Here is a 13,950-nt window from a genome sequence, read left to right as displayed (position 1 = left end):
ATTAAAATTTTATTTGTCTGTAACTCTGGAACCAATGAAAATAAGTACCACTTATATCCTTGAAACACTCTCAATGAGAGCTTATTACCGCAGTTAAGAAAAAGTCCAAAATCCAATTTTTTTTGATTTTTGGACACTTTTGGTCCAGTCGATTGCAATCAAAAGGGGAGGGAGGTGCTTAACTTCATATTATAACAGTCCCAAATCCAAAGTTTCAATATTCTACGGTTAATCATTTTTGAGTTATGGGAGATACATTCGCTCATACGTACGTATGTACAGACGTCACCCGGAGACTAGTCAAAATGAATTCAGGCATGGTTAAAATGAATATTTTTGTTGAAATCAGAAAACCTTAATTTTTCTCGATCACAATACTTCGTACAATGAAGTAAAAGGGGAGTGATGGGATAAAGATAGTAATTATTTAACGAATACTCATTGTTGTTTTTAAATAAAAATTATTTTTTGATAATGTCGGATCGACTTGTTATTCAGATAAAGATTTCAGAAATAGGGGTCACTGAGTAAACTATTAAGGAGGGATGAGTGGGAAGGCGTAGAGGCTTAGAGTTTCAAGGATTCTCCCATGGGCTTAGTTATACTTGATTGCAGGTCCGATCCGGGGGCGTAGGAGAAAAAGTTAAGAAGCTGAAAATGATAGGGATTGGTAAAATTCATACGAAAAAATCCTTGAAGACAATGAAGATGAAGTCTGTGTGGCAGTTATAAACTGATAATTCTATTTTTAATGGAATTTTAAATGATTTCAATCTTGCTCACAATTTAAACTTTAGTTACACAATAATTCAAAAATATTCATGAATTGGCTCCCACTTTGTCTCAAAAGAGATTTGAAGAAGATGCATTAAGTTTATTTGAATGTGATAGTACTCATCATTACTCAAAATCCAGCAGAACTCAAAGAATTGAGAAAAATGCTTTATTATTTGTAAATTATGAATCAATATTTTTTCCTTCTTATAATTTCACTTAATTCTTTTTATATTTTTTCGTAGTAAGTGAATTTTTATTCAATAACAAGTTCAAAATATTAAAAAAAATTATCTTTTGTTTATTAGCCAGGGAAAAAAGATGAAATGATCTTAAATCTATTCAACTAAAACAAAATAACTGTTTGATAACGTATTAAACAGCTACGTAATAGGCTGCTGATTTTCAATAAATTTAAGTAATTTCGTTTAATAAATTCAAACCAAATGTTTCAGTGCATTATGTTTTTGGGTAAATAAATGTAAATATTTATAGTAAAACATATTGTAATAAATATTATATTTAACTAGAACTAATATTATATTAGATATTGTTAGATTAGTAATTGCAAAAGTGGGAATTTAAAAATTTGGATAACTAAAACAGTCAATTATGGTTTACTCTTTAATCAAGAAAGTCAGCTATTACGACAAAATTTCTTTTAAAACTAAATGTCAGAGTAAAAAATTCTTTTAAATGCTATGGTATATATATATACACCATAAAAATCATGAATTAATTAATTTAAAGTAAAATTAAATAAAAACGGATGTAGTTTTACATGCAAACGAGTATCGTATATAAATGATGATTATTTCATTAAAGTAATATTGGATTTTAAATTTCAAAATCCTGGCTACTGCGTATAATTCCATTGATTATAAATATTAAATTACTCTTTGAAATACACGATTAATAACTGCCTCTCAATTGAAATTAATAATCCAGTTTCAAATATTAAAAATTCTTGTTTAATAAAATCGTTTACTTATTCCTTTAAAAAAAACTCCGAAATTATAATTAAAAATTTGGTTTTGAAAAAATCATGTTAAAAAAAGTAAATTCTTTCAGAATAAAATAACAACACATGTAAAATAAATGTTTAGCTATTTAAATAGAGAGGATGTACTTGTGGTGTTCAATTTAGGTAGATTAATGTATCTGTCTATTTAAGTCTATAATCTGGTAAAAATTTATTTAGTCCGACCAAATAAGTAACTACATATTATTTCGTAGTATAACAGTACTTGTATTAGGTTATATTTTCGTAGAAGCGGGATTTTTCTTTATTCACCTTTATTTGAAAGTTACAGGTTTATTCTTATGATTCTTTTATTCAAAATTTGTGTTCCTAGAAAGACGAAAATTCTGGTCTCTTTTGTCGTTGAAAAAGAGGATTATGTAAAATTAATGCTGAAGAACATTTTAAATACCAGTAGCAAATGGCAACAGTAGAATTAGCATATATTTATATAATTTACTCTATTTTTTTTGGTGTTTACTCGAAAGAGACAAAACGTTTTTAAATCTTTCTTCAGAATAGAAGAAATATTTAAGAATAGAAGATATTTTTCTTCAGATAAGTTATGAAACTAATTTATGTTCAAAAATTTTGCTTACTCAATCAAAGTATTGATTTAGTACATGATATTTCCTGGTTTCTTTAACAATATACCTGTAGAATTTAGTTTGTAATTGGGGTATTCATCTTTTATTTACTTTCTCAGAGATTCATTGTTTGTTGCATTTTAAGTAGGCGTTTTGCCAGAAAATTAGCATATAATTTTAATTAACCTCTTATTGTTATTTTATAGCATTAGAAAACCGAAAAAAATCTAAAGTCCAAAAACCCCAAAACCGAAAGGAGCCAGTATAAATTTAACTTTCTTTCTTTTATCCTATGCTTGATTGTTTTGGGTTATTTCGGCCATGTGACGTCTAGCAGCCCAATACGCTTCACCCTCACTTTTTGTTGTGGTTCTAACGTTCCGTAATTCAGGACAGGAGATATTACTATTTGTCAGGTCTTTTTTTGAATTTTTAAACAGTCTTTTATATCACATTCCTTATTAACTAATAGAGATTTTTAATAATTGAAATACCAATCTAGTTTTAAATTTATTTTTAAAGAGGTTTTGAGTGAATTTTTGTTTTCCAGTTTATTTTAAAACAGTTCAGGATAGCTATTTCTTTACATTTAATAAATCTGTGTCAAAGCACAGTTTAGCATTTTTTTCCAGATTTGGAGCAACTATTCTTAAAACAGTTCGTTAACTGAGCTCCAATTACTAAAGTATAAGATGTCACGTAGACAAATTTATATATTTTAAAAAAAACTCACACACGATAAAAATAAAGATACCTTTTGGTAGGTCAACTGATGAGCCGGCCTACGTGGCGCGAATGGTAGCGTCTCGGCCTCTTATTCGGAGATCCCGGGTTCGAATCCCGGTCAGGCATGGCATTTTCATACACGCTACAAATCATTCATCTCATCCTCTGAAGCAATACCTAACGGTGGTCCCGGAGAGGTTAAACAAAAAAAGAATCAGTTGACATAATATAACTACAGTCTTAGCTTCGCTACCCGACATGAGTAGGGAATTTTTTCATTAAGAAAAATTTCGTATTATTTTGCCTAACACTAATCAAATTTTAAATAATAAAATATCATAAGAAAACCAGAGTAAGTTGCATTTATCAATTTACTCCAGTGGTTTAAACGTTCTAAATTACATGTCCTAATAGTACTTCACTTAATTATTAAATGATCTAACGCCAGCAGTTAGTTGAAAATGACAAATCCATTAGTGTCTTTCACTTAACTATCTATTACTTATACAACCCCTTTGACGAACATACGCTATATCTCTGCTTCAGAATGTCACTTCCTCGAACCACTATAAGAGAATAGCGATAAAGCTAAGCATCAGAACCTCATATTTCCTGATTTATATCACACAATAGATTAGGCAATAAATAAATCCACTAATTTTCTTCAAAATCTTTAACAGTAATTTATTTAACAATATTTTAATTGCAAATAAATAGAGTTCATTTTTATATTTGTGGGAAAAGATTTTATTACACATTGAAGATTCGGAAGGAAAAATTAATAAATAAATATAGGATCTTTTTAAAATCTAGGCTAGATTGTTATGTATACGTTTATAAAAAATTATTCTCAGTTACTAGATACAACAAACTTCCAAATGAACCGAGAACACTTATACTTCTTATGACTGATGCGAAATGGGAGTTTATTCCCTATATGTTCAGCTCAGTGAAATGCAGTTTACTTTTATTCAGGTATTAATTATGTTAGAATAACACTAAAATTGTGGTCTTTTTCATCTTTAAATATAAAAAGATTATAAATCTTTTATGCAGTTTGTATTTTGCTTACGAAATTATTTATTTCTTTTTTTACCATATTGTTAAAAAAATAAATATTTTTAACTAAAAAATAAAATTTTAGTGTTTTGAAACATATAATTAAAACTATTTTTAATGGTCAAATGATTGATGGAATAATATTTAATAAATCAATTCGGTTTATAGTATAAATTTGGTAAATCACAACTAGTAATCAACAAAGCGAAATATCTAGTTATGCATATGATTAAAGACTGATTTCGCATTGCATTATAATCTGTATTGATCCTTAATTTTGTTTTAGATTTGTAATATAATATTCTACAGGCTTTAATTAGCTAATGAATCTCGCTACTTTACGGAATTAAGCCATTATTATTATTATGAAATAAAAGGATGATAGCTATTGTATGCACATTATATAAAAGCACAACATTTTAAAAAAGTTTTAAAATGAAATATTTAAATAAAAACTGCTGCAGTATGGACGTAAAACTAAGAGGGATAATTCAGGGGGCCACAAGAACGATATTACCATTATAATAAGGATTTAACGTTACTGTATTTTAAGAATAACAAACATATAAGCTAATTACTATGTAATTAACAGCGTGTTATGTACAGTATTAACATTTTCACAAACAAATAATAAATAAAATATTTAATTAGTAAAAAAAATAAAAAAATGGTAAAGCCGGGAAAGTTATGCAAATCTGGTTTCCGAGGGCCTAGTTCTCGGTATCAGTGATTTATATTCAGAAGCCATCGTGCGAAATTTCATAAAAATTTAGTAATTCAATCTGAAGGTTTACATCTGACAGGCGACGGGGTACAGGTAAATGAATGTGTTAGGGACTTTGCGGATCTTGTAATGCGTGCCGCTGAGCTCAGTATACGCAAAACGTCTGAGTTCATCGTAAAAAACGTATTCCTTGGTGAAACAACGGATGTAAATTAGCGATGCAAGGATCAAAGAATGGGTTCAATAGATATAAACGGCATTGGAATGAGGTAACTTTTGTGGAATACAAAAAACTTCGTTCGAGTGGTAGGAGGATATATAAAGAAAGTAACGTCGAGCGTGGTGCAATCACCTTGCTTCGCTTAACCGCCACACTCCCATGAGTGATGTATGGAACAGGAACAAACAAATCAAAGGAAACTTTAAGTCCAACCATGTACACGATCTGGTTGAGAATGGCTGCATAATTCACAACCCTTACGAAATAGCGAACATTCTGGGTGACAGGTTTTCATCGAATTCGAGTGACTCAAATCTTGACGATAGTTTTTTGAGGATTAAGAACAGCCATGAATTCAATTTGAGAACATGATTCGGCGCGATGGTAAAGTCAACTGGGAGCTGAACGCACCTCTAACGTTGAGTTAATTACGGGATGTACTTACAAATTGTAAATCTTCTACCCCTGGGCCTAATGGAATGTTATATACCTTCATACGGGGGCTCCCAGATGAAGGTCTCTACCGCCTCTTACAGCTATTCAACAATATCCTGGAGGAAGGAGTGTTTCCGGACGTTTGGAGGGAGGCTGTAGTCATCCCTGTGACTAAACCCAACCGTGCCTTCACTTTGGCAGAGAACTACCGTCCGATTGGTTTAACATGCATCCTTTGCAAAGCGATGGAGAAGATAATAAATAGCAGACTGAAATGGCATCTAGAAAGAATTAAATTCTACTCTCAACACCAATACGGGTTCAGAGAAAAGATATTTACCATCACTAGTATCTATAAAAATGAATGTGTGTATTTATATCTAAGGAGCGCCTCCTTAGACCTTAAACACTGAAAAGTCCTATGAGATGGTTTGGGAAGAGAGGATACTCCTTGTCTTACTACAGAAAGGTGTTAACGGGAGTATGTTGAACTTTATGGCTAATTTTCTAAGCAAACGGATGATCCATGTTAGGGCTATTGGGGCACTTTCAAAAGTCTTTTAAATTAAAAATGGAATCCCTCAGGGATCTGCTGTAAGTGTGATACTCCTGGTGGCTACTAATAGGGTAGCTGATGTGATCACATCGCCCGCGAAAAAAGTATGTTTGCTGACAATATCACTATCACCTGTAAAGGCAAGAAAATTGAAACGACTAGAGAAATAATGCAGAATTCGCTGAACTCAGTGCAAAGATGGGCACAATGTAGTGGTTACAAATTGTCAGGAACTAAGCCAGGATTTATTTCTCTAGACAGCAGGATACAAGAACATGTTCAAATCAAACTTAGGCGAAGATGAGATAAAGGGAACAAACGAGATTAAACTTCCAGTTGTAACTTTTGATGAAAAGTTGACTTTCTCGAGCAACGTTAAATACACTAAGGCTGAATGTCTAAGGAGAATTAATGTCCTTAAACTCATATCATCTTGCAACTGAAGTGCTGACAAACACATTATTCTGAACACATACAGAAGCATTGTTTTGTCAAAGATGAAATACGGGTCTATCCTGTACGATTCTACGAGAAAAAAAATTAAGGACTTACTAGACTCCTTGCATAATGCTTGAATTCAAATATCCATAGGGGCATTTACCGTTACCCCTATACCAAGTTTACTAACGGAATTCTATGAACTCACATTATATTACAGGAGGAATTACCAAACTATAAAGTACACGATCATCTCAACCCTGTAGCGAAGACACCCGCCTAGTGACATTCCGGTCGCCCCCCCCCCCCCGTAACGAGCCCTGTTGGGTTTTAATGGGAGCAAGTACGCGATCAGCAGGTTCCGTCTCTCTAACTGCTAAAGGTAGATGACCAGTTCCCTCACACTCTACAACTCCAGGGGTAGTAGTTCTTACCGCAGCCTTTCAGCCTCAGACTGCTTAACTATATCCAGAAACTATACCTATCTGTTCTGACGATTCTCAGAAAGGAAGTAGGATGCGGCGTTCCTTGGTTGCACGAATATCTAAACATTGAATATTTAACATCTGAAAGGAGTAACCGGGACCCATCCTCAATCTGCTAGGAAAAAAATTAGCGAGGTGACTAAGAAATACAATGGGTAAACACAGTTCTATAAAGACGGCAGTTTCGGCCAACGGATGTGGCTATTCAATAATAATCCCTGACAACGAAATAATATATAAGCTTACCTCTGCGTTCCTCTGCGTTCTTTTGTAAAACCTACGCAATTTACTCTGTCTTGAGCGTAATTGAGACCCGTAGTGACAACAGCTTCCTGGTAATAACTGAGTGTACTTGAGAGCTTGAGCTGCAGACGATCTGAACCCATCGTTCAAATAATCTACGCTATTCTCCCAAGAATCAATAAGACGTCGGTATTCGCGTAGGTCGCAGACCATTGCGGCATCCTCGGGAACGAACGGGCTGATGAGGCCGCTAAGACAGCGGCAATAAATGGCCTCCGATTAAAATTAACACGTGAAAGCGACATCATGACGGCAGTCCATGTCAAACTACGTACTCAGTGGAATAAATTCTGGCTGACAAATCTTCCCACGGCCTTACATGGCATCCGGGAGAATGTGTTTGAGAACCTTTTAACCCAAATAACAGAAGAGAACAAGTCATCCTAACTCGGCTAAGGAATGGAAAAGCAAAGTTAATCCACGCCCATCTACTTGGCTCTCCTCAGCAGAATTGTGAGGCGTGTAATGTAAAATGGTGCGTAAACCACTTTATAATAGATTGCCCAATGTTTGGTTTTATTCGACAAAAATTAAACCTGGGTCTAGATGTGAAGTGTTTACTGTTCTGTTTTGTGTGAAGGAATACGTCAACATACTGTTACAGTCACTCTCTGATAGTGGAATGAAGAACGTAGTTTAGCGGTTTTGCTTACGTGGGATCCTTTAAAGAATACTGTGTGTACAGTGAAAATAGACTAGCGGTGATGTTCCAAAATTTATTACCCATTTATTATTCTTGTCCTAGTTTGTGTTTGTTGTTTATTTTTTATTCCGTTTGCTTTATATTGTTTATTTGTGATCATGTAGTTGTCACTAATGACTAGTATCGTTGATGCTATTGTAAGTAAACGATAAAAATAAAACGGCATACAAAATCCTGAATAAATGTGTCTGACTTACCAATATAATGGGATCATATGATTAGTACATGAATATTACTATGAGTCCAGAAAAGACAAAAATGCAAAAATATTTTTTTACCTCGCTACCTTATGAGGGTTTAACTATGGTCAAACACTATTTGAAAGCACCTTAGTTATTTAATGGAAATTAAATTATGTGAAAAACCTATCTACTCTTTGAATAAAATTTTGAAATACGGGATTAGTAAGGTCTTTTTCACCAATTATGACTTAAATGAAATTGCATCAGTTTTACGACTGGCTTTTACAATTAGATTCATCTCAAATTTTCGTCCTTTTTGGATCTTCTTCTCCTCTGAAAACAGGCACGAAACTTGGTCTAGGCTGTGAGGTGGGTAAGGAACCGTTTCAATTTCCTCTCAAAAATTTTCAGATTATCTGAGTGATACGGTGCGCATTGTTATGATGCAACAGACGGAGAGGGGTTGATTTTATATATAAATATATATATATATCTACTAGCATCCCTGTCCCGGCTTTGCCCTCATTTTGTGATTGCTTGCGTTTCCCGACGCGGTCAATGTTTTTTAATTTTATGTTTTATAGCCAAATAACAGAGGTCAAGTGCAGCCAGTCATTTCGCACATGCAGTAACAGTGGCAGTGGCTACGTTGGTTAAGCCGCCGCGCCGTACACCGTCTCACCTCTTAAAAATAAAAATTAAAAAAACCCAAAAATGGCTTTTAAATATTTATCTTAATAGTATTTGCAAGCCCAAATTTACGGAATATCTGGTTTAATATAGTTAGAATGGGGAAAATTTGCAGCCACTGTTCAAAATATTTTATCTTTCTTCACCCTTTCAAGGTCGAATTTCAAAAGATCTAGAAATAGATTTTTAGATATTACGTGAAGATTACACGGAGAAAAAATGTAATTGATATCGCCTTCTTTGTTATTGAAAAATTAAAAAAATAGCCGGGTTTAAAAAAAACAAAAATCCATTTAACCCTCCGAACTCGAAACTTCAAAAAATCTAGAAATTGGTTTTTAAATATTCACATGACTATTACGTACACCAAAAAATGAAATTGTTACGTTAATTTGTTACCGAAAAATTAAAAAAAACGTAGTTAATTTCATTGTTAATTCGTTTTAACCCTTTTAACTCCGAATCTTTAAAGCCCTTTCTTACTGCGCTTTTACACCGTAAGAAAATCGTGTATAAAAAATTTTGATCAATTTATCTACAGTAGTTTTTGCTGGATGTTGATTATGAATCACTTCAATATGTTGTTTTGTATATAAATTTATAAAGTACTAGCAGACCCGTGGCGCTTAGCTCACGCTATATGGTTACTTGTGTTTCCCGTCCCGATTAGGGATATTTAGCCAGTCAAGGCTCGGTTCACTTGTCCTCCTTGTATAATCAAGGGCTCTGCACCCTGGGCCCCTTTGTGTTCATTAAACTCATAAAAAATTAAAATCATAAAAAACGTATAAATGAATAACTTAAAACTTTTCACTAAATTTAATGTAGTTGTATGTATCGAATATCGATTGTCATTGTCTGTATCGATCGTCGTCTATGTCAATATCCACTTTCTCAGACAGTTATTACGTGATTAATATTTCTAAATATCTCATTCCTAGGCCACCTAGCGGGTCCATTTATCGCAAAAATATTTATTTTCACGTAACTAATATATATTCTGAATATGAGCCAAATTGGGCCATAAATGCAATTTTTCCAAATACCTCAACCCCAGCGCCATCTAGCGGGTCCATGTTTTGCAGAGGTATTTTATTTGCATGTAAATAACACATATTCTGAATATGAGCCAAATTGGACCATAAATACAATTTTTCGAAATACCTCGATCCCAGCATCACCTACCGGGTTCAAACTAATTCAGAAACCTTTGCGGGCGTGCGCACAATAACTCACCAAAGTTTCATCGCAATCGGATGAACGGTGTAGGAACGCATACGGGACAAACAAACAAACATTCATTTTTATTTATATAGAAGATATAATAAAACAGTTGTTATTACCTGCTATTCTTATATTAATCGGGGCAGATACTTCAACATGACGTGTCAGTCGATGCCTGGTTCGACACCGATATGAAGGAAACTGATCGCTAAACTCTAAGTTATGTACCAGGAGTTCTCCCGTAGGAAGCACATGGAATTTACCATCTGAAAATAAAAGATATCATTATCACTTAAAGCTGTACATATTTTTTGTTATTGTCATTATTATTTTATTTATTTTTTAATTATTAACAAATTATGAAGTTTCACAAGTGTTTTATTAAATAAGGAAAAAACCCATAAAACTAATAAAACATGCCAACAATTTTTTTTGTATTAATAAAATATGTGTATTGTAGAATCGTTAGTATGTGCGCATATGTGTATTTGTATTTTTATTCGTATAAAAATATTTAAACAACTTACTCGATAACATTCATGGACAGCTAATATGTTTATTAAATTTATTCTGTGATATTATTTCATACATATTTCATCCGAGTACGAAGTGTGAAAAATTCCTTTAGAATTCATTCATCAAGGATTCTGTGGAAATATTAATCTATGAGTATTATATAATCAATGGATGATGCCTTTCTTAATAAAAATTCATAATAAAAAATTGGAAAATGAAAACAATATATGTTTTCACAAGATACATTTAATCATGAAAGCCGTTTAGATACAAAGTCAGAGGTTAAGTGACAGAATACAAAGTGTATCCTGCAAGGGATTATTCTCTTTGTAATTTAAAAGAGGGACCAGATTTTAACGCAAAAGAGATTACAGTTCATAGAATTACTTTGTAACCATTAAACAGAAAATAGAATTCTTAGAAAGATTGACAGGTAGCTGCGCTTCATCAGAATGAAACAACAAAGCATTAGCTCAACAAGGCTCTACAATCACAATTTTATCCTAGCAAATTTCAGTTATGCATATAGAACCTAAAAACAGGGAAACAAAGATAGATGACAAAAAACTATGAATTATAAAAAGGGTTATCTACTCCATTACGGGACAAACAATACACTTAAAGAACTGCTTCAAATTTCCATACAGGTTGAGCGTAGTATTACAGTTTACAATCCATTGAAATATCTGGAAAACAGATGATAGCGGAACATAACTAAGATCAAAGGTATTCTATTGAGTACATTAGTGATTAAAACTTGCTCTCCTCCTGAAATTAAATGGTTAAGTATGCTATACTAAAAAATTAATTTGTATCAAATTTTTAAAGAACGATGAAAAAATCTGTCAAAATATTTTATTACTTTCCGTGCTACGCCGGTGAAATTATACCATATCTTACACGAAAAATAATATATTTTCCTCTATGGTAAAAACTAAAAACGTTTTTCTGGATTTTTTTTAAACATGAAGAATCAAGTTCAAAGGCGCTGTTTTATTGATTGCGATTACCAAAATAAGATCTGAGCATAAAAATTCCCAAATTTCGAATAAAATATTTTGATTTTAGGGGCTTCCTTAATGTGTGGGAAAAATTTACGAAAAATTTATTTATAAAGAAGTATAAAGTTTATTTACAAAAAATAATTAATTTAAAAGAGAACTGTATGAAAATATTGTTGAAGTGTAACTTTTATGAAAGTAACAAAAAAGATTGCTTCACATTTTGGATCCAAAATTTAAGTGTCAAAGCTACATTAATTTTGATAGCCACATTAATTTTAAGCTACATTTATTTTAAGTGTTCAAGAAAAGTAAACATAATTTTTTTCAATAATAAAAATTAAAATCGTTAGAGCAAAAAAAAAAAAACGGAAATGTATGTTTTAGAGGTGGGGAATAAATTTTACGAAAGATTTTCTAAAAGTATTCGTATGTAAGTTAACCTTAACAAATTTGTTTAAATAATTTTTTTTCTGACACTAACACTCCTCAATTAAAAAAAAAAAGAATGTAAAAATGAAAAAACTTTTCTTTGCTTAAGGTTGGGGTTTATAATTTTGGAAAATTTTAGATACTTTTTGATAACTCATATGTTATGTATAAATGCCAAAATATTTCTTAAAAATACTCATGTTAAAAGGGAAGGGGTTAAAAATGTTTCATGTTAAAAATTTCAATTTTAAGAAGAGGGGGTTGATTTTTTTAATTTTTTTAAAAATTATTTATTTATGCAATGCAGATAACATATTTACCAAAGAAATGTTTTTTCTAAAGTGTCTCTAAAGAAAATCGAAATTAGTTTATTCACAATATCCCCTCTCACCATAACAAATTCTGAAAAAAAATTAAAACGATCAAATGTCCCATGTATAGAAATATTTGAGCCAATTCTGAAGAAAATAAACTTGGACAATCCTGAGTTAAGACGCTAAAAATAATACGAAACACATCATACACACATACATACATACAGGTGTTTCTTTTTGGTCCAGATGAACTAATTCAAAAACGTAAAGAGTAAAAAGAAACCCGATATCCTCATTTTTGACATAATCACCATGTTTTCATATTTAATGTTCTAGGCTATATTAAAGGAGAATAACACTCGTATATATACTTTTTTCCCCGGGACACATTTTTGTCCCGGGGAAATATGTGAACGATGGGCCCTTTATTAAGACGTGAAGAAAACTGAAAAAGAAAGATGCATAAAATTATCATTCTGTTCATAAATACTGTGTTTTATGGAAATATATTAATAATTTCGTTTTTGAAGTACATATACTAAGATTTTAATCAGTGATTCCTCCTCTATGAATCATGAGACCTTGCCGTTGGTGAGGGGGCTTGAGTGCTCAGGGATACAGAGTAGCTGGACCGAAGGTGCAACCATATCGGAGAGGTATCTGTTGAGAGCCAGACTAAGGAATGATTCCTGAAAGAGGGTAGCAGCTCTTTCAGTAGTTGTTAGGGGCGTGAGTCAGGACGACTTAAACGGCCGTATCAACATCACTCAGTCCTCTGAGTACTGCGCAGCTGAAAGCAATGGAAAACTACAGCTGCTTTTTTTCCAAGAAAATGTGGCTCTGCATTTTCACATAACAATAATGGAGGCGCCTTCCTTGGTAAAATATTCCGGAGGTAAAATAGTCCCCCGTTCGGATCTCCGGGTGGGGACTACTAAGGAAGGGGTCACCAGAAAATTAAAAAATAACATTCTACGAGTCGGAGCGTGGAATGTTAGAAGCTTAAAAAAGGTTGGTAGGCTAGAAAATTTAAAAAGGGAAATGGATAGGGTGAATGTGGATATAGTAGGAATTAGTGAGGTTCGGTGGGAAGAGGAAGGCGACTTTTGGTCAGGTGATTTTAGAGTAATTAACTCAGCGTCAAATAATGGGCAGGCAGGAGTAGGTTTCGTGATGAACAAGAAGATAGGGAGGAGAGTGGAGTATTTTAAAACGCATAGCGATAGAATCATTGTAATAAGGATAAAATCAAAACCTAAACCGACAACGATTGTTAACGTTTATATGCCTACAAGCGCCCATGATGATGATGAGGTAGAGTGTGTATACGAAGAGATTGATGAAGCAATTAAACACGTAAAAGGAGATGAAAATTTAATAATAGTTGGAGATTGGAATGCAAGCATTGGAAAAGGCAAGGAAGGAAATATAGTGGGTGAATACGGGCTGGGCAAAAGGAATGAAAGAGGGGACCGACTTATAGAGTTTTGCACGAAGTATAATTTAGTAATTGCCAACACCCAATTTAAAAATCATAATAGAAGAATATACACTTGGAAA

At 32.8% G+C, this 13,950-nt stretch overlaps 1 protein-coding gene across 1 annotated transcript in view; it reads right to left on the bottom strand.

The window, feature by feature from the left end:
* The window catches only part of Dscam2 (Down syndrome cell adhesion molecule 2), a 462,957-nt gene that overhangs the window by 246,375 nt on the left and 202,632 nt on the right, over positions 1-13,950 (bottom strand). The window contains exon 3 of the mRNA XM_075372643.1: positions 10,247-10,393. Coding sequence (XP_075228758.1) covers positions 10,247-10,393 — 147 coding nt within the window. The remainder of the gene's footprint in view (positions 1-10,246; positions 10,394-13,950) is intronic.

The sequence above is a fragment of the Lycorma delicatula genome, chromosome 8 (genome assembly GCF_047948215.1).
Source record: "Lycorma delicatula isolate Av1 chromosome 8, ASM4794821v1, whole genome shotgun sequence".
NCBI lineage: Eukaryota > Metazoa > Arthropoda > Insecta > Hemiptera > Fulgoridae > Lycorma > Lycorma delicatula.
Note: the sequence above shows the minus strand (reverse complement) of the source record. Positions and strands in the feature narration are given on the sequence as shown.